General features: G+C 49.9%; 1 protein-coding gene across 1 annotated transcript in view; it reads left to right on the forward strand.

Annotated features, from left to right (window-relative positions):
• Positions 1–18,748, forward strand: part of QDPR (quinoid dihydropteridine reductase) — a 106,096-nt gene extending 87,348 nt beyond the window's left edge. Inside the window, exons 6-7 of the mRNA XM_078678428.1 lie at positions 4,358–4,441; positions 17,475–18,748. Coding sequence (XP_078534554.1) covers positions 4,358–4,441; positions 17,475–17,580 — 190 coding nt within the window. The 3' untranslated portion in view covers positions 17,581–18,748. The remainder of the gene's footprint in view (positions 1–4,357; positions 4,442–17,474) is intronic.
• The last annotated feature ends 480 nt before the right edge of the window (positions 18,749–19,228 follow it).

Here is a 19,228-nt window from a genome sequence, read left to right on the forward strand (position 1 = left end):
GCTGGTTCCTGCTTGCCCCCTTTGGATCTCGTCATCGTCAGGCCAGCCGTTAGGAGCAATGCGCTCGTGGCTCCAGGCGACAGCCGTCCAGTGAGGAGGGCCTCCGTCCACCACAGGCCCAGGTGGGAAGCCCGCCAGAAACACCCCCGGGCAGTGCGAGCAGAAGATGGGGCCCAGTAGATGGCAAGGCGTCGCACCCAGGGCAGTGAAGCAAGAAATCAGGGGACCAGATGTTAGGGCACTCACAGTACTCGCAGTTCCCAAAGGCAAGGCTCCAAGCGATACAGTGGCCCCTGCGCCAAAACAGGAGGAAGTAGCACGTTCTGGCAGTGAGGGCTCAAGGTCAATGGCGCCAAAAGTCTCTCCAGTCGTCCTTCGCCCAACACTGACCGGGAAAGGCAGGCTGTAGGTTGGGGAGGAGCAACAGAATGGCCCAGCGCGCCGCCTCTGCAGTGAGAGTAGGGCCCACCGGCCGGGGGGGCCAGCACAAGAACCAGGGCCCCACGAGGATGTCCACTGCGTCGTACTATCGCCCATCCCACAGGCCCCTGTCTCAGATCCCCAGCCGAAACAGTGCACTGCAGTCCCCTGGCTCGTGGGCTCCAAGGTGTAGACAGTATGGGCTTATGAGGGCTCCACGCTGGCCGCCGCCGGGCTGCAGGGCCTCTGCACTCCCCGCCGGGTGCAGCCGCCGAGTTAGGCCCCAGTGCGCAGGGGGGAGGGGGGGGCACCGTAATACAGAGCAAGGCCCACCAAGGGCGCCGGCCTCGCGTGCAGCCGAACCCCCCCCCCCCCGCAGCCCCCAGCAAATGCGCCTCACCTCCGTCCTCCGCGGCAACACCACCACCGGCCGCTTCTCCACTGGCGACCTGGAGTTCAAAATGGCGACCGCAATGTCGCTCCGGGCCTCTCTGCCACCAAAGCGCCGCAGTCAGGATCTCAGGGCCACCACAGGCACGAGCCGCTCCGCCCTTCACCGGGATCGACCGATCCCGGTCTCAGTGCTCGCCGCCAGTGCAGCTCCCCAGCAGGTCGGCACCAGGTCTCTCCGTCCCGCCAGGCCTCACCGCCGCAGCCAGGGGAGCCCGCCTTCAACTCCGGCGCCCGCTCCGGTCGCAGGATCGTGAGGCTCTCGTCGTCCGGAAGTGCTGTCCGCCACGCCAGGCACCGGGACTGCAGTGCGGGAGCGGGACCCACGTCGCCGCGCCGAGCCACACAGCGGCACCCCGAAGGGGAGAGAGAGGCTCCGCCGCCGGCTCCGCAGGTAAGATGGCGGGATCGTTCGCCCTCTAGGACTCCGCCGCGGAACCACCGCCGCGCCAACAGATCCCGGGGACCTGGACACCAGTCATTCAGTGCCTCTCTCGACCAAGAGTCCTCCTCAGACCCGGGAGCGGCCAGGAGCCCTTAAATTTGCTAGTGTAAGCAGCGGGGCACCGGAGCTCTGCAGATCCGCAGCCTACTCCATTGCCGCCGAAGCCACGCCCCCATGCTAACTGTTTTCATAGGTTACCATATTTCTCAAGTTGTTTCTTTAATAATTGCAATGCATGTTTCATATTTTTACATAATTATATGAATATGAACTACTTTTGGATACATTGCTTTACTAAAAGATGGATGACTAACTCTTTCTAATAAACCCTTACAGTTTAGGCACCATCCTCTATGTTGTTATTGCAGAATCAAATTGGTTTCACTGTGATTAAAATGTATTGTTGATACAAGCTCCTTTCATATGCTTTCAGTCAAAGGTCAATGTAAACTTTATTCGGATTTTAGCAAGAAATCCATAGAAGCACAGCAAACCAAATACATACATTTAAGGCGCTCACCCATAGCCAGCGTAAAATGTTGCAAGTACACAAGATTGACATAAAATAATACAGAACATACAAACACAATAAAACAATGACTTTAAACATTTCACTCATAGCCGGCATATGTTGTTATGGGTGCAGTGTGCCGACATAAAAGTAATATCCAAGATGCATTCTTGCAATTTAGGAAATGCACCATATACAATTGTAAATTTAATTAGTGCAAAACTTTATATATACAATCTTAAATAGTAAAATAATCATTAGGAAAGAAAGAAGAAGAGGTGGTAAAAAGCTTAATAAAACCAATAATAAATTTAAGACTGGGCAGAGGGCCTCCCATAATAATTAATCTAGGGTGATACTTTTGTCTAGGCGTAACAATCCAGGCCCTTACTTAATCTTCCTCAGAACACAGGTTTTCTAGGTGACTCAAAGATTTACACCTCTTAATTGTATTCTTGATATAAGTTACAATAATGTGACATTTATAAACATCTGGCAATTCCCTGAAAAAATCAAAGGCCACCTGATCATAAATGAGACCCTCAGATACAAAATAAAGGATGAAATACCCTTAATCTGATATCTTTATAACATTTGCCGAACAGCATAAAGTGCATTTTAGATTGCCTAGCTTTTCCATCACATGGGCACTTAGGTAAATTTGATGACCAAACCTTTGATTTGGGAAATGCAACAATGCGATGAATTATTTGGAAGAGTAGTCTAATCAAGTAAAATCTGTCCTGCTTGTAAGTCATGCTTGATCATGAGTAAAATAAAGTGCCGCAAAAATGCAGCTAAATTTCCATATTTGTGCCGCTAAATTTCCATTTTTGTGCCGCTAAATTTGCTAATCCATGCTGCTATATCCTTGGGGTCTGGCCAATAGATCTAAAAGCAGGGGGGCCATCTGCTTCCCCTAGTCTACTGCTAGATTGATGGTATTGGCCTGGGTACTATAACCAGAGTTGTTTCTGTACTGTGTCCAGGATGGAGGCCCGACTGAGAGAGGTGCAGCAAATATTTGGTCAGCTGGATGTTAATCAACTTCTCCAGAACATTGGGGAAGGCTGGTATTAATGCAATAGTTGGCCTATAGTTAGCCAGGATGGATTTGTCTGCAGCGGGCTTTTTTAAAAGTGAAATAGGCTTACTTTTTTTCCAGCAGCTGTTCAAAGTGTCTTCAAGTTTAGAGGCATTTCAGAGGGAGTTGAGGGTGGGATTGATTGCCACATGATTGGCCCCCAGAATATGAGGAGTGCAGGGATCATCTGGAGAGCCAGACATGCATGATTTTAAAGCTCTAGCTGAGTTCTCCATACAGATGGCGGCAAATTCATTCGAGGCACTAGATCATGAAGAAATGGCAATTGATGGCAGGTTCTCCAACCACGCCATAGCCGAGGTGTTGAGGAAGCCTGTGATATCCAGGGCCTCGACAATACCTTTGATCTTATTGGCAAAGATGTTTGTGAGTTGCACGCATAGTTTAGGGGAGGCCTCTAGGGTCTGTGCAGAGGCACTAGGATTAGAGAACTTCTATGCTATTTTAAAGATTTCCCTAGGTTTGTTGCTGGTCGTCGCAATTTCGCTAGCAAAACAATTCGCTTGGGCCCTCTTTATTTTTTGGAGGTAAAAGTTTATCTCTTTTTATAGAGATCATTGTCGGCATAGAGCGTTTTTTCCTAAACTCCTCATTAAACCAAGGAGCTGTGGAGCGTTTTAAGAGGCCGGACCCAGCCTTCAAGGGTGCAGTAGTGTCCGCCATATGTTTTAGCCAGGTATTAACCACCTGTACATTCACTTCAATGGTTCCATCTAGAGTTGGAACGCTTTTATTAAGTAAGGAGAATATATGTGGTAATCAAGCTGTCTCTACGAGCAAATAGTTACCTCTATCAGATGACGCCCGCAAATATGTGGTGGTTTAACATGAAGAGTGATATACACTTTGCTGGGGTATGTCTCCCTTTTGTTGCAAAGCTAACTGTAGTTGTAATTTTCAGTGGTTTTAGGCTTTGCTTTGTACCAATGTTCTTTCAAATTACGTTTTTCCAGGCATTTTTGTGTTTTACTGATAATAATAGTTACTAATCTGAGTTGACTGTCATGGGTATTGTTATTTCAGTTCTATTTTGCCTTTTGAGTGATATACTTTAATACCTGTGCCTGGTGTGTGTTTGGCATGGCCAGTGGGCACAAAGCACATGTTGGCAAGTTAGTTTTTTTCCTATGATCCATCAGCACTAGTTAATTCGCCAGTTAAGGCGAATACTATTATTTCTAGAGGCTGATAGAGATTTATCAGTTAAATAATGTTTAATTATTACTGATAACTGTGTATTACAGTATTTCACTTGTAAATTACGTGCTATGTCTGTTCAGAAGCAAAAACCCGAGCTTTCGATGTGAAATGGTTTCATGCCTATGGCTTTTTTCTGCTGCAAGAAGATTAATGAGTCAAAGAGATTACTTGAGATCTGACGTGCAAGAAAGCATTCTGTTCAAAGGCTTATCTCTCTGAATCACAGGGTTACCTTGGATACACCTGCGAACAGAGCATCAATGCCGAACGCAGACTACTCTTCCTGGACGCCACTGGATTTTGTTGCTGAGTAAGTATGAAAGCCATTGATAAACTTGACAGCTATTTCTATGTACACAAACTAACACCGATGTGTTTTGTTCCTAAATTCATTCTGGGATGCTGCTAATTCTTGCTTCCCCAGAGAGATTCATTTTGCAGTTGATAATTCTATCATTTCTGTTTCTAAGAGTTTTCATTGTTATCAAATTGAAAGGTCATACAAGCTTTTCACCCTCTGAATAATTTTTAATTCAGATTACTTTATAGAAATTTATTGGCCTTATCACAAAACGATTTCCCCCCCGTAAACCTTTGTGTACGGTCGTAATGGCTCCATTTTATGCCTGTATGCTAGCCAGAGAAAGTTAACAAGCAGTCCTAAATCACTTTACACACAATGGGGATGGGAGGAATACTTGCATAAGTCTAAAAACCGGCAATCGATGGCAGTAGCATTTCAATGGATGGTTATTTTGCTCACCATGGCACACCAGTTTGGACGCAGCAATATGCAAATCAGTTTTGATCCTACTCCAATAGGAACAGTCCAGCTGCCAATCCGGGTCCTCCCTGAACCAGAACAGAAGCAACCCAAGTATCTTTTGCTCCTGTTTGTGGCTCTTTAGTTGGGTGTAGTTTGGTCCCATTGGGACACCGAGCACCGGACCCACGTCTGGGGATATCCTTGGCCACTTAGGGCGTAATATCAAACACTCAAAAGATTATGGGAGGAATGCTTAAAAAAGAGTAAATGTGATACCACTCCTCAGGAAACTGAACGATTCTGTCCAACTGGTTTCAAGAGCCACTTCACTAAAGTCTGGCTAATAACTGTTCAATGATATGTGGCCATACTGTATTTTTATACAGTGAGGATCGAAGAGGTTTTTACACTATGGATCCCAGTGACCTTTTTATCCCACAGGTTCTGATGTTATCATGCGAGGCGTATCCAGTAGGCCAGTGTGGTGCTACAATACACAATAGAGACACGTCACCCCTTTGTTCCAAAATGAAACCTTTCCACCTCAGTTGGCCCTATTGACCCGTTTCATGCAGTGGGGCTCAGCTCAGTGTCATTCAACAGTGTTGTACATGGCTGTTTCATTCCATGAGACCTGCTGCCCTCTTTTAACACTGCAGCTGGTATCCAGTATATTTGGCTCAGTAATGCTGGTTCCTCATTGCGACCTATATATTCGAATCATTTTTTTTTTTTTTTAAATAATTTTTATTGTAGACATACCTGTACAGGCCAATAAACGAATAGCAGTAGCAACTTAAATGTCAGCAGATATACAGTACATTTCGTCAATCATTACACAGCCTTCCGGCCCACAACCCGGGGGTTGGGCGGCGGTAAAGTATCTGCACTTCCATGCCTGACGTTCCGTAGAGAGGAGTGGTTAGTGTCCGGATTAAGTGTATGCCTACTTTTATTATCCTACCAAACTACACGCTGAACCCCAACTCCCCCCCTAAACACCCCCCCCCCCTCTCACCCCGACCCGCACACCATCCCCCGCCTAAGGCTTCGTTAATACTAACCCTGGGATGCTAGCCTCATGTTCCCCGTATCCCTGCCGTTCCTGGGGCCTCAACTCTCTCCCTCCGTGCCCTCTCCTCTGGGAGGTTCCTCCTGTGCGTCAGCCTCGCTGTCCCTGAGCGCCTGCACCATTACTTCCCATGCTGTCGCGGTGTCAGCTGCTGTCTGGCTAGGGGTCCTGCGCGCTACCTGGTATCTATGCGTGCTGTCCGCCGAGGCCCATTTCAGAAACTCCTGCCGCCACCTCCGTGGAGTAGGCCCCAGCCGCGCCTTCCAATTCCTGGTAATCTCTCTCTTCGCTATCATCAGCCCCATGTCGATGAACCTACTCGTGAGCTTATTTTTGGGAGTGTGGGGGAACCAGTGCAACAGGCATTCGGCCGGACCATACTCTAGCGATCGTTCCGTCACCTCATTCAGTACTTCCCCCACTTCTTGCCAAAAGTCCTGCAGGAGCGGGCACGCCCATAGCATGTGTACTAACTCAGCTCCCTCTTCCGGGCACCGGGGGCAGGCTGCTGTGTCGTCTCCAAAATACCGCCTTATTCTACCTGGCGTCATATACGCCCTGTGCAACACATAGTAGTGTATCAGCTGGAACCTGGCGTTCCTTGTGCTGTTTCGAGCCCTGCGGACAAGTTGTGCCCAGGTCGTGTCCGGAATGTCCTTGTGCAGATCCGCCTCCCATTTAGCTTTCAGGGACGCGAGAGGAGGGATATTCTCCCTAACCATTCGGTTATACAGGCATGTAACTGCCTTAACCGTGCCCGCCGCCATCATGGCGTATTGGCAAGCCGCTGCCGTCTCGGGCTCCCCAAGGCCCGTGCCCCAGTGGGCATGCATCGCCCGGGTTACCGCTGCGTGCAGCAGGAATCCCCCTCTCGAAATATCGAAGCGGTCTGATAGCTCCCGGAACGGGAGCAGTGTTCCACTCTCAAAGAGGTCCCCAACCACCTGAATTCCCGCCTCTTCCCACTCCTGCAGACTCGACCAATCGCCGCCATGTGGCAGTGCCGTCAGCATGGCCAGTGGAATCTCAGGCGCGTAGGGATGTCTGGAGCCCGCCCTCTTCTGGGTCCGATTCCAGCATTGCCGGTATGTGCGCTGTTCCAGCGATAGGTCCCGACTGTCCAACCGCTGCTGGAGGGTTATGAACGCCAGGACGTGCCTGGGCGTTCCCCGCAAGTTTGCATCCTGTGGGCCTCGGAATACCCTCGCAACCTCCTGCGTGAATATCTGCAATTGGGCCGCTAGGTAATAGAGCTCGAAGTCCGGCACCGCCAGCCCCCCCTCATCCTTCGGGCGAGAGAGCGTGGCCAGCGCTACTCTGCATCGTCCCGCTCCCCAGATGAACGATGTGATCTGAGATTTGAGGAGCTTGAAAAAGGAACCAGGTATCCAAATTGGGAGCGTCCGGAAATAGTACAGTAATCTCGGCAGGGCCACCATCTTTAGCAGGGAAATCCGGCCCGCTACTGATAGCGGCAATGTGGACCAGAAGGACATACAGCCCTTCAGTCCGCGCACGCACCGCCCCAGGTTGCCCTCGAGTAAGTCTTCCGGCTTGTGGTAGATATGGACCCCCAGGTATTTCATGCAGGTAGGGTTCCAGGTCGCCTCCGACTGGTGCTGCGGCTGGGCAGTGCCCTCCAGCAGCGGGAACAAGCTTGTCTTGGGCCAATTGACCCGCAAGCCCGACATCTCCCCGAATCTCTCAAGTAGAGCTTCCGCCTTCCTCAGGTCCTCACCTCCGTCGCGGAGGAATAGCAATAAGTCGTCAGCATACAGCGAAATGAAATGATGTCCGTCACGGGTCTGCACTCCGTGGATGTGCCGCCCCGTTCTGGCCGCGGCCGCCAGCGGTTCAATGGCCAGTGCAAAAAGGAGCGGTGACAGGGAGCAGCCCTGTCGAGTGCCCCGCTCCACCGGGTATCGTAGGGATACCGCCGGGCCTACTCTCACTCTCGCAATCGCTTCCGCGTAAAGGACCTTAGTCCAGTGGATATAGCCAGCCCCCAGGCCGAAGCGCTCCATGACAGCGTAGAGGTAGTCCCACTCGAGGCTGTCAAAGGCCTTTTCAATATCAACTGACAGGACCAACTCCGTCCCTGTCCTCTCGGTGAGCCCGTCCATGATGCGGATGAGCCGTCTGATATTAGCCGTGGTGTTGCGGGTCGGTATAAAACCGTTTTGGTCGTCATGCACCAGCCCCGTCATGTGCGGTAGGAGTCTCGCCGCCAAAATGGAGCTCAGGATTTTATAATCTGCGGTTAGCATAGATAGGGGCCTATATGACGTGGGGTCAGTGCTCTCCCTGCCGGGTTTCAGCAGTGGGACCACCAGCGCCTCCCTCATCGATTGCGGTAGTCGACCCGTTGCCTTTGCCTCCCTGTAAATAGTCTGGAGACGGGGGGCCAATACGTCCAGGTTTTTGGCGTAAAACTCTATGGGGAGTCCGTCTATCCCCGGCGATTTGTTCCTCGCCATCCGCCTCACCGCCAGTCGTATCTCACCCGCGGCAATGTCCGTCCCCAAGTCCTTAGCCTGCTCCGCCTCTAACTGACCTAGGGGCAAGTCAGCCAGGAAGGGACCCACCAGTTCCGCCCTGCCTCCCGGGTCACTCTTGTACAGGCCCTCATAGTATTGCTGGAACACGTTGACTATGCCCAGTTGCGTCTGTTGTACCACTCCCGACGCATCCCGCAGCTGGAGTATGGGAGCGCATCTTCTGGTGGGGTTCGACAGCCACGCCAGGAGGGTGCCCACCTTATCGCCTTCTACATGGGAGCGTAGCACGTACCGCTTGTGATCAAAAGCTCGAAGCCTTTCCACCTCAACGGCTACCGCCTCCTTGGCCGAGCATAGGGAGTCCTGGAGTTCCGGCCTCCCAGGCCTCTTCCGCTCCGTCTCCCTCAGGTCCTCGTCTGCCTTCGCCAGATCCCCCAGCAGTACCTTCCGTACGCCCACATAGTCTCGGATGCAGATGCCCCTTACCACTACCTTAAAGGCATCCCACTCCATCGCCCTTGAGGTGGCCGTCCCTGCGTTCTCCGCAAAATACGAGGTCACGCCCCCCGCAAGGGCCTCCCCGAAGAGGGGGTCCTCCAGTGTCTCAGGCCTCAGTTTCCAGAGCGGAACCCTGGGCTTCCCCATAACCCACGCCAGCCGGACCAAGAGCGGGTTATGGTCTGAGATTGTCCTCGATAAGTATTCCGAGCTGGTGACGCACGGCTGCACCTCCCGGGAGCAAAGTATGGCGTCTAGTCGGACGTGCAGGTCATGGAGCCCTGAGAAAAACGAGTAATCCCGATCAGTCGGGTGTTGCCTTCTCCAGACGTCTACGAGTCCCCAGTTCTCCTGCCAGTCCCTCCTTCCCTTAGAGAGTCTGTGTACCGGGGAGTCACGAAGGGGGGGGTGAGACCTGTCCAGCAGGGGGTCGGCAATGGAGTTAAAGTCCCCCCCCAGCAGGACCGGGCCCGCAAGGGGGTGGGCCAGCGTCCCCGACAGTGCAGCTAGGAAAGCCAATTGGTCCGTGTTCGGGGCATAGATGCTAGCTAACACTATATCTCTACCTTCTAGTTTCCCCTCCACTACCACATATCTCCCTTCCTGGTCAATCCAATGCCGTGAAAGTTGGAAAGGCGTGCCTGCCCTAATCCATATGAGCACCCCTCTCGCATAAGCTGAATAGTTGGTGTGGTAGACCTGGCCCCGCCATCTCCTTTGTAAGGCCTCCCCCTCCCGTTGTGTGAGGTGCGTCTCCTGCAGCAGCGCAATGTGTACCCCCCTCCGTACCAAGAAGGCATGCACTTTGTGTCTGCGTTGCATAGTGTGAAGGCCCCGGACATTCCAGGTCATACAAGTCAAAACATTTGCATTAGCCATTATCCCAGTGATCCGGTCGAAACCCTCCTCCCAGGTCCAGCCCTTTGGCGGTGATGGTGCCCCCTGTGTGAAAAACAAACCTCCCCAACAGCCCTGTCAATGGCGTACCCAGGGTCAACAGTGTCAAAAATACAAACCAACAATCCCCAACTGTGGAGCCCCCCCCCTCCCCCAGAACAGGCCCCAATATCGAAATACCAGTCCCCATCCAAACTCCCGTACCTGATGACCCAGGTCTCAACTACACAGCCGCAGCTGTGGGTGCCTTAAGGGCCTACGGAGTGTGGCCTTGTCCAAAGGGAGGCCGCGCCGCCCAACCCCGTCCCTCCCCCCAGTTCCTCATGGATCAACTGCCCCGTGTCCCGCCGTGCACCCCGGCCCCCACTGTGTGCGAGGGCAGCTACCCCTTCTCCCGTACATCCCCAACATTACCCGATCAGCATCGACAGTAGTTCATATATTGTGGACCTCATCAGCCGTTTGCGGTGTCACCAGCGGTCCCTCTATGCGATGTAGTCCCGACGAGTCCGATTCCGAACCAGAGGCCGAAACATGAGTGTCCGAGTCTGGGGCCCCTCTGGACTCGGAGCCTTCTGCTCGGCCGAGCTTCCCCACCTCCAACAGCGCCGCCTTCCTCTCCGCCTCCGTTTGTGAGGCCGTCGGGCCCTGCTGCCCCTGGCCCCTTTTCCAGAGTCTTCTCGATTTTCGCTGCCGCTTGGGCGAGCGCTCCCGCTCTTTCTCCCGCTCCTCTCTCACTCTGGCTCCATCAGTCCCAGCCTTGTACGTCTCCCACCAGTCCCAAGCGTCCGCCGATGTCGTGAAGAAAATCGCCCTGTCGTCCACTACCACCCGTAGTCTGGTTGGGAAGAGCAAGGAGTAGGGGATGCCTTCGGTCCGCAATTCCCTCTTGATCGCGAGGAAGGAGGCACGCTGTTTCTGCGTTCCAAAGGTGAAATCCGGAAAGAGCGTGACTCTACTGTTTGCAATCTGGAAGGGGCCATCCTCCCGGGCCCTACGCAGGAGCAGATCTCTGTCCTTGTGGTGTAGCAGCTTGGCTATGATCGGTCTGGGTGGGAGTCCAGGTTTGGGTGGTCCTGAGGGGACTCTATGGGCCCGCTCCAGAGTGAAGAATGGCGATAGTCCTTCTGGCGCCACCACCGTCTTCAGCCATTCCTCCATGTAGGCAATCATGTCTCCTGCCCCCTCCGTCTCCGGCACACCTACGACCCGAATGTTGCTGCGTCGGTTTCTATTTTCGGCATCCTCCGCCCGTCTCTCTAGGGTGCTTATGCGGTCCAGGGCCTCCGTCAGCTTACTCTCCATCGCCTTGTGAGCTGGCGCCATGTCCCCGATCGCCACCTCAGCCTCCTTAACTCTGTCTTTCAGTTTATCATGGTCAGCCCGGAGTAGGCCCAGCCCCGACGCCACCTGCGCTATGTCGTTATGGAGTGCATCCCTGGTGGCCGTTATGGCGTCCAGTATTCGGTCCTGCAGCCGCTGCAGGTCCGTCTGTTCCGCAGGGCCCCCTTCCCCTGCCTTTGACGCTGCCGCCTCCTCCGCCTTTGCCCTCGGCTTTCCCATCGTGGCCGGCCCGCTGCTCCCGTTCACCCCGACTGCCCACTGGCTCCGGCGTCGTGTATCGCCCCTGTGCTCCTCGGGGCTACGTTGGGCGGCCACTGCGCCCCGGGAAGGGCGACTCAGTACGTACGTTTGTCGCTGCGTCCAACCCCCAGGTGCTGTGGGGTAGCGTGCACTTCGTCACCGAGGCGGCGTGACAGGCCGTAGGTCAGGGGCCCTTATACCGCCCGTTGCAGCCTCCGTGGGATCTCCCAGCGCCTCCACAAGACGCGTGTGTTACTGCCGTGGGGGAGGGGGGGGGGCCCAGAATGCGCTGCAGCGCTCGCCGTCTCCCCCAGTTCCCCTGCTCCCCAGGAGGTCCTCACTTGCTTACCGGGCCGGCCGATGCCTAAATCTGGGTCGGTCCGCCGGACCTCTGCAGTACGGGGCCACCAGGAGGCCACGCCCACTTCGCTCTCCACCGGTGGCGCCGCCCGCCGTGGCCGGTCGCCGAGGAACAATCCTTTCCGTGCGGGGCACGGCACCTCCAGCTATCGCGCCCTCACCCTGCACGCCGGCAGTGCGAAGCTCAGCGACCCTCCGCTCTCCAGGGTTTCGCTGCGGCCGCCATCTTGCTCGGCGCCAGTCCCTCAGCCGCTCTAGAGGCCGCCGCGATCGGCGGTCGTTCCCAGGTCCGCGGAGTCGCCGGCTGCCCAAATCACGCCCAGGCGGTCACCGCCGGGCCACCATCCGGCACCGGGGCACACGTGGGCTCTACGGGCTCTGTATCAGGATGCTTGCGGGGGAAGAGGCGCGGAGCTCCGGGCTCACGCCGCCATTCCCTTCGGCGCTCAAGCCACGCCCCCCTATATATTCGAATCATGTTGTGACATGCTTCAAGAGGTGGCTAAAAGATGGTTCCCAAGACAGTCACATTAAATAGGCCCTGTGTATACTTATAAAAGATTCAACACCTCTGGCTGAAAACCCTGGACAGAGGAGGTGGGAAAAAGTACAAGGGAGAGAGCGCACTGATGAAGAATGGGCGAGGCTCCGTGATATAACCTAAACATCCATACACAATGTTAAGGGGGGGTAAGACAATCCGTGCAAACTACTAGATAAAGCTATCGGAAAAGCTAGCATGGGACAGACAGAAGAATGACAATGGCTAGACCAGGTGCGAGGCGACATGTACCTTCGCTCTGGCATTGACCGAAACTAAGCAGATATGAGGAGGATGTTCTAAGAGCTGGATGGGATGTTTTTGGTCCAGAGAGAATTGGGAGTGGTCCTCCTGGCTTTATTATTCAAGAGTGAGTGGTCCTACAAATCATTAAGAGACAAACAGTTTAGGCTCGCTCATGTCCCAGCAAGCCATACTATTCTGACCTTGTGGAGGAAGTAGAAGGTGCTGACTGAGAGGTGGGAAGACGCAACTTTAGGACATGCTAGCCATGGAAAGTAGAGTGTCATAGAGTATAGTGGAGTGGCATACAGTGGGAAAGAGTGTTGGAGACTGGGGTGGCATAGGGTGGACTGGTGTAGAGTGGAGTAGTGTGTTGTAGATTAGATTAGAAGAAAGTGGAGTGTTGTGGAGTGGAATTGCTTAGAGTGGAGTGAAGTGGAATGGAGTGTCATTGAGTGGCGGGTCGCATACTGGAGGGTCCTGGAGTAGAGTGGAGTGTCCTGGAGTAGAGTGGGATAGGGTAGTTTATCTTAGAGTGGAGTTCAGTGTCCCTAAGTGGAAGAGCGTAGGGTGGAGTGGCTTGGAGTATATCAGAGTGACATAAAGCATAGTGTATTGGCATAGAGTGGAGGGGTGTGGAATGGAGTTTGGTGAACTGTTATGGAGTTGAGTAGAGTGGAGTGTCATAGAGTGGTGTGTCATAGAGTGGTGTGAAGTTTCATTGGGTAAAATCCGTAGAGTATAGCAGAGTGGTGGGCCATATTGTGGAGTGTAGTAAAGTGTGTTAGAGTGAAGTGGTATAGTCTACAGTGGAGTAAAGTGTCAGATAGTGGAGTGTCATATAGTTTAGTAGGAACACCTAGAGTTAAGTGGCATTGTTGTGAAAGAGTGTCAGAGTGGAGTGAGGTAGAGTGGAGGGGCATAGAGTAGAGTGGAGTGCTTAATGTGGAGTATAATAGAGTAGAGGGGGATGGAGTGTCGTGGAGTGGAGTAAAGTGTGGGAATGGAGTGGAGTGGAGTGTTGCAGAGTATTATAGAGCATAGCAGAGTGGAGGGGCGTAGAGTGGAGGGGTGTATAGTGAAGTAAAGTGTCATGGAGTGTCATAGAGTGAAGGGGCGTGGAGTGGAGTGGAGTGGAGTGGAGTGGAGTGGAGTGAAGTGTTATAAAGTGAAGTGCCTGTCGTAGAGAGGAGTAGAGTGTCCTAGAGCAAAGTAGAGTGTCAGAGTAGAGGGGCGTAGAGTGGAGTAACTTGTCTTACAGTGGACTGTAGTAGTGTGTCTTAGATTACATTAGAGTGGAGTAAAGTGGAGTGGAGTTGCTTGGAGTGTCGGGTCGTAGAGTAGAGGGCCATAGAGTAGACTAGAGTGGAGAGCCATGGAGTAGGTTGGCATAGGGTAGGTTGGCATAGAGTGGAGTACAGTGTCATAGAGTGGAGGAGTGTACAGTGGAGGGGCATAGAGTGAAGTGGCTTAGAGTATAGAAGAGTGACACAGAGCATAGCAGATTGGCGTAGAGTGGAGGGGCGTGTTATGGCGTTTTGTGGACTGTTATGGATCGAGTAGAGTGGAGTGTCATAGAGTTGTGTGAAGTGTCATTGGGTAAAATGGCGTAGAATATAGCAGAGTGGTGTAGAGTGGAGGGCCATGTTGTGGAGTGGAGTAAAGTGTGTTAGAGTGAAGTGGTGTAGCATAGAGTGAAGTAAAGTGCAAGATAGTATAGTGTCGTAAAGTGTAGTAGATGACCTAGAGTTAAGTGGTATTGTTGTCATATAGTGTCATAGTGGAGTGACGTAGAGTGGAGGGGCATAGAGTATTGTAGCATACGGTAAAGTGCCGTAGAGTGGAGTGTCTTAATGTGGAGTGGAGTGGAGTGAAGTGGAGTGGAGTGGAGTGGAGTGGCGCAGAGTATCGTAGAGTATAGCAGAGTGGAGGGGCGTAGAGAGAAGCAAAGTGTCTTTGAGTGGCATAGAGTGAAGGGGTGTAGAGTGGAGTAAAGTGTTGTAGAGTGAAGTGGCCTATCGTAGAGTAGAGTGTCATAGAGTGAAGTTGAGTGTCAGAGTAGAGGGGCTTAGAGTGGAGTGACTTGTCTTACAGTGGAGTGTAGTAATGTGGCTTGGAGTGTTGTAAAAAGGAGTGGCACAGAGTGCCGGGGAGTGGTGTACAGTGGCGTGTCATAGAGAGTAGAGTGACCTTGAGTGAAGTGGTGTAGAGTGGTGTGGAATGGCATAGTGGCGTGGATTAGAGTGTCATAGAGTGGAGCCTTTTAGAGTGGAGTGGCATTGAGTGGGGTACAGTGGAGTAGAGTGGAGTTGAACGTCTTAGAGTGGAGGGCCATAGTGTGGAGTAGAGTGTCAGTGAGTGGAGTGTTGTAGAGTGGAGTATGCATGGTGTCGTAGTGCACATCCATTACAGACAACATATTTTCAATTGAAAATGACCATTACATTTGCACAGACATTCAGTTTTGTTCATTAAAATTATACCGCACACAAACGCTAATGTGTGGAAATTACATTACCTAGCATATTAATTTGCTTTGATCATATTCAAATATATTGTTCCACCACACTTCAGAATGACATGAACATATGCTTCATTTTTGATGTTCTAATTCTGTAATGAAGTATTTGCACAGTCCATTTACAGAAGTAAAAATTATGTTGTGTGCTAGAAAAAAGCCTCTAGTAAGAAAGTAAGTAAAGTGGAGTGTAATAGAGCAAAATAGAGAGGAGTAGAGCATGGTAGAGTGAAGTGTTGTAAAGTGGAGTGGAGTAGAGTAGAGTACTGTGGCATGGAAAAGAGTGGAGTAGAGTAGAGTGGCGCAGAATAGCATAGAGTGACGGGATGTACAGCGGAGTGTGCATGTTGTGGTATGCACTGCCATTACAGACAACACATTTTCAATTGAAATGACCATTACATTTGCACAGACATACACTTTTACTTCTTAAACTCTACAGCACACAAACGATAATGTGTGAAAATTGAATCACCGAGTTAAATGATTTGTTTTGATCATATTCAAATATTTGTTCCCAGCACACTTCTGATTTGAAAAAAAATGTGCTTCTTTTATGCTTTCCCAAATCGGGCATATTCTAAACTATTTGCACAGTTCATTTACAGACATTTAAATATGATAAAGTGCTAGAAAAAAAGCCTTTACTAAGTAATTAAAATACATTTATGGAGCGCACAGTACCCACACGTGTCACGGCGATAGCAAAACACAGATCAAATGAAAAAGACAAGAAAACCATACTCCGAATCAAAAGGAAAAAAGTCACTCCCTTTCATACCCCAAATTGTCAGGTAAAGCCTCTCACTTTTAAGTCAGAGAAAGAAAATGAAACACTGTGCTCTCTTGGAAGACAGTCTGACATTTGACCTCTTTCTTTGAATGCATAGCAAATGTGACCAGATGAGAAAAAAAAAGTATACTTCGTAAAGAGCAGTGCACTTGTTCAAAATAACGTATTCAGTCTTTTTATATTTCTTTCTTTCAATTCTTTATTTTCAAATCCAAAATTTTGGATTTGAAAGTAAAGAATTGAAAGAAAGAAATCTAAAAAGACTGAATAAGTTATTTTGTTCAAGTGCACTGCTCTACGAAATATAGTTCGGAATCTTTAATCAGTGGCACCAAAAGGCAACAGGTGCCGAGAAGTGTGCACAAACCACCGCTTTAATAATATTGTAGCACAGTTGTGATGTGCTTTTCTCTAAGTCCGTTGCCTAAAGCTTTCTTTGGATTTAAGAAAAAAAATATATGCCTGTTTACAGAAAACAAGCACTTTAGACAATTACTGTAAACAGGCTATGGTCCACAGGAAGGGCTAACCTAAGCTGGACAGCCTAAAACAAATAAAGACAGCAAATAGAAAGCAAGCAAATGTGAGTTACATAGCTCAAAGCCAATGATAAGCAATGGGCAGAATGCATTCCTAGGGCAGCTTTCCAAATGTCCCCAATATGTCTTTAACAAACCAGACCGCTGTGCTCTCTGGTAGGCTTCACATTAAAATGTGCACAAGAAGAGCGTTGCACTTTGTCTACAGGAATCACAGCTGCCCCGAATGAGGGGCAACAGGGAATGGGGCTGTGGGCGGTTATTGCGATTAATGGTTTATAGACACTTACCTCTTTCTTCTATTGCAGTACTTCCCAGCTGGCCAGACGTTTGAAGGCAATTAGTTGAAACAAATTAATACAGTTAAACATAAATTGCTGTTGTCAAATATTTAGGCCCCCTTTATGAGTTGCTGGTAATACCAGTGCCAGAATTTCTACCATTAATGGCGCGGTATTGTCACTGAATTTACCATCCATTACAAGCATGAATAGCGTGCAGGACCTGGTACTAACGAGTCAATTTAGAGCATGTTTTTACCAAATTCTGAGCCATTTCTGCTTGCACACTTCTCCTCCTCCGAGCTGCTGACCTTGTGACCAAAAAGTAAGTAGTATTACTCCATAACACTTCCCATAACATGAAATGATATTATTACTGAAAACCGCGCAGTAAAACCACCTTGCACTATTGTCATGTAAGCCTTTTGGGGATTACTATTTCTGATTTGAAAGTCTTACAAAAATGTTGGCTATTATTAAATATTAAACTATTACTGTAATGGAAAACATCAGTTCTCCATTGCAGTAATAGTTTAATATTTGAGGCCTTTTGATGCTCAGAGTGTCTGTAAGCTTATTGTGAGGTTACGGGGACAGACCGTTCAGTCCTGTTTCTGGAGCCCATAGCTCCTCGTGATGTGCTTGTATAAACTGTTTTAATGACTGCCAGTAGCTTCATTTGCTTCAGTCTGTATAGTTCTTGTACATCTCCTCTTGCAGGCAGCTTCAACGGTATATGCTTCTGTTTTACAGAACCTTTTTTGACTGGACCACAGGGAAGAACCGACCAAAATCCGGAAGTCTAATCCAGGTGATAACCACAGCTGGGAAGTCAGAGCTGGTTCCGGCGCATCTTTAAACTATGACAGTCGAACTCCGACACGGCAAAGCTTGAATCCTGATTTCTGTATCATAAACGTTGTGATGTATGTGGCTGCAGCTGCAGTGCGTCGACAAATGCACCATCCAATCATATTGACGTGTTTAACTCGTACTTCCTGGTAGCGCTGCAACGCACATGAGCTAAACATCTCCTACTGCCTTATATGTTTGCCATTGAGAGCTGTACACTAGTTCCTAAATCAGTTACAAATAGCAAAGCCTTTTATGAGGCATATTCCATGTCCATGGAGTCTGGTCTTTAGAAACACGTATTTACAATGATTTGAAAATAGTTGCTTTTTTTTCTAGTCTTGTCAGTGGGTGATGAGAAGATGTGCCATCATTAAACACGATCCTGTTTTCTGGGTTGGGATTTTTTGGACTTGTACAAATAATTAAGCATAGACATTTTTTGGACTTGTACAAATAATCAAGTGTAGAACAAAACGCACATTTATTTCTGTAACCTGCACCCCTTTGTTTTCTGAGGGCGCATTTCATTTAGCAGGTCCATGGTTCCCACATTCATTATCTGGGTAATGGCAGGCAAGCCTTTGTGTAGAAGGGTATGTGAGAAGGGAGATGTGGCTAGAGCACACAGCGGAAGATGCTTGGCACGGAGAACACATCCTGTGATCAAGCTGTTTATCGACCGGTCATTGGTACGGGGATGTCGAAACAACCATGTTCATCTAGTCTAATAGACCTAGGGTCATGATTGATGTGAAATGCACATTTCAAGGTTACAGGACAATCACAAGCGTAAATTTGCACCGACAAGTGGCCTTTGCAAGGATTTGTGAAGCCGTGCACGTGAAGCTATCTGTCCATTGCTCTGTGAATTATTGCAAAGCTAGGGTTCTGCTGAAATCTAATACATACGAGTCTTGCTCTTAAATGTACACTGTGATCGCCACTGCTGCCTTTATGAAATCATTCAGCTGTGGCAGGAGAGTTTGCAGCTGCAGTACAATTGTGTGTGTATGATGCTGAGGTATCTTGCCAAGTTGTTTGGTAAATGTTTCATTGTCTTTACTAATGTTTTTATGGAGTTACCACACCATGACATGGAACAGTACCACTTAAAAGTTGTAACTTTACAAGTGTTGTTTACTCAATAAACATGCATTTTGTTGCGTGTAATATACCATTCTTCATGGATCTCTTTAAAGATGGCTTCAATGCAGGCGAATGAAGGGGGATGTCTCTATGCAAGAGGTTACTATTTCACATCTGGACCTTTGCAGCAAAATCCAGGTGGCCCAACATTACTAATAAACAAAAGGACTTGACTGTGGCTCTTCTGAAGATAACCATCTATTCTGTGTGCCCTCCCTCGCACTGCCAGTGGAACACTTGGGTCTCTGTGAGAAAGACATCTGATTTTTGTTTTTGAAACAGTAAAGCCTCTGAGAAAAACACCCCCAGCAGCCATCTTCACTCTCCTGAAGAGCAGCAGCAGAGATTTACTAGATTTCAGTGGCAGAGGTCATGCCAGCTGAGACCGCCACATTGAAACCTTCGCTGCTCCCCAGAAACACTTTCTTCTACAAAATCTGGGCTCTTTTCGATCTCAAACTGTGAAGCTTACTAAGGGGGTTCCCTGGGGCTCCTGTCTGAGCCTT

This window comes from Lissotriton helveticus, chromosome 2_2 (genome assembly GCF_964261635.1).
Source record: "Lissotriton helveticus chromosome 2_2, aLisHel1.1, whole genome shotgun sequence".
Classification (NCBI taxonomy): Eukaryota; Metazoa; Chordata; class Amphibia; order Caudata; family Salamandridae; genus Lissotriton; species Lissotriton helveticus.